The sequence below is a fragment of the Micropterus dolomieu genome, linkage group LG18, assembly GCF_021292245.1.
Source record: "Micropterus dolomieu isolate WLL.071019.BEF.003 ecotype Adirondacks linkage group LG18, ASM2129224v1, whole genome shotgun sequence".
NCBI lineage: Eukaryota > Metazoa > Chordata > Actinopteri > Centrarchiformes > Centrarchidae > Micropterus > Micropterus dolomieu.
Genome location: NC_060167.1, coordinates 352,730 through 353,100, shown reverse-complemented (window position 1 = coordinate 353,100; position 371 = coordinate 352,730). Strand labels below are relative to the sequence as shown.

Sequence of the window (371 nt, the reverse complement as noted above, 5' to 3'; positions counted from 1 at the left end):
TCTCTCTGATCTCTCTGACCTCTCTCTCTCTCTCTGACCTCTCTCTCTCTCTCTCTCTGACCTCTCTGACCTCTCTGACCTCTCTCTCTCTCTCTGACCTCTCTGACCTCTCTCTCTCTCTCTGATCTCTCTGACCTCTCTCTCTCTCTCTCTGACCTGTCTGTCTCTCAGGTGGAGGAGGCTCTGGTCCGGAGGAAGAAGATGGAGTTGTTGCAGCGTTACGCCAGCGAGACTCTTCAGGCTCAGAGTCAGACGGCCAGAACTCTGCTGGGACTGTGACCCGTCTGTCTGTCTGTGACCCGTCTGTCTGTAAATATTGGCCCATTTTTATTCTCGGCCTGTTTCTTAATAAAAGTTGTTCCTCTCAGTTT

The 371-nt window shown here is 51.5% G+C and overlaps 2 protein-coding genes across 7 annotated transcripts in view; one reads left to right on the top strand and one right to left on the bottom strand.

Annotated features, from left to right (window-relative positions):
• Positions 1-371, bottom strand: part of LOC123986959 (pyruvate dehydrogenase [acetyl-transferring]-phosphatase 1, mitochondrial-like) — a 19,523-nt gene that overhangs the window by 17,277 nt on the left and 1,875 nt on the right. The gene's annotated exons all lie outside the window — the stretch shown is intronic.
• Positions 1-371, top strand: part of isy1 (ISY1 splicing factor homolog) — a 7,733-nt gene that overhangs the window by 6,995 nt on the left and 367 nt on the right. Inside the window, exon 11 of the mRNA XM_046075434.1 lies at positions 172-311. Coding sequence (XP_045931390.1) covers positions 172-279 — 108 coding nt within the window. The 3' untranslated portion in view covers positions 280-311. The remainder of the gene's footprint in view (positions 1-171; positions 312-371) is intronic.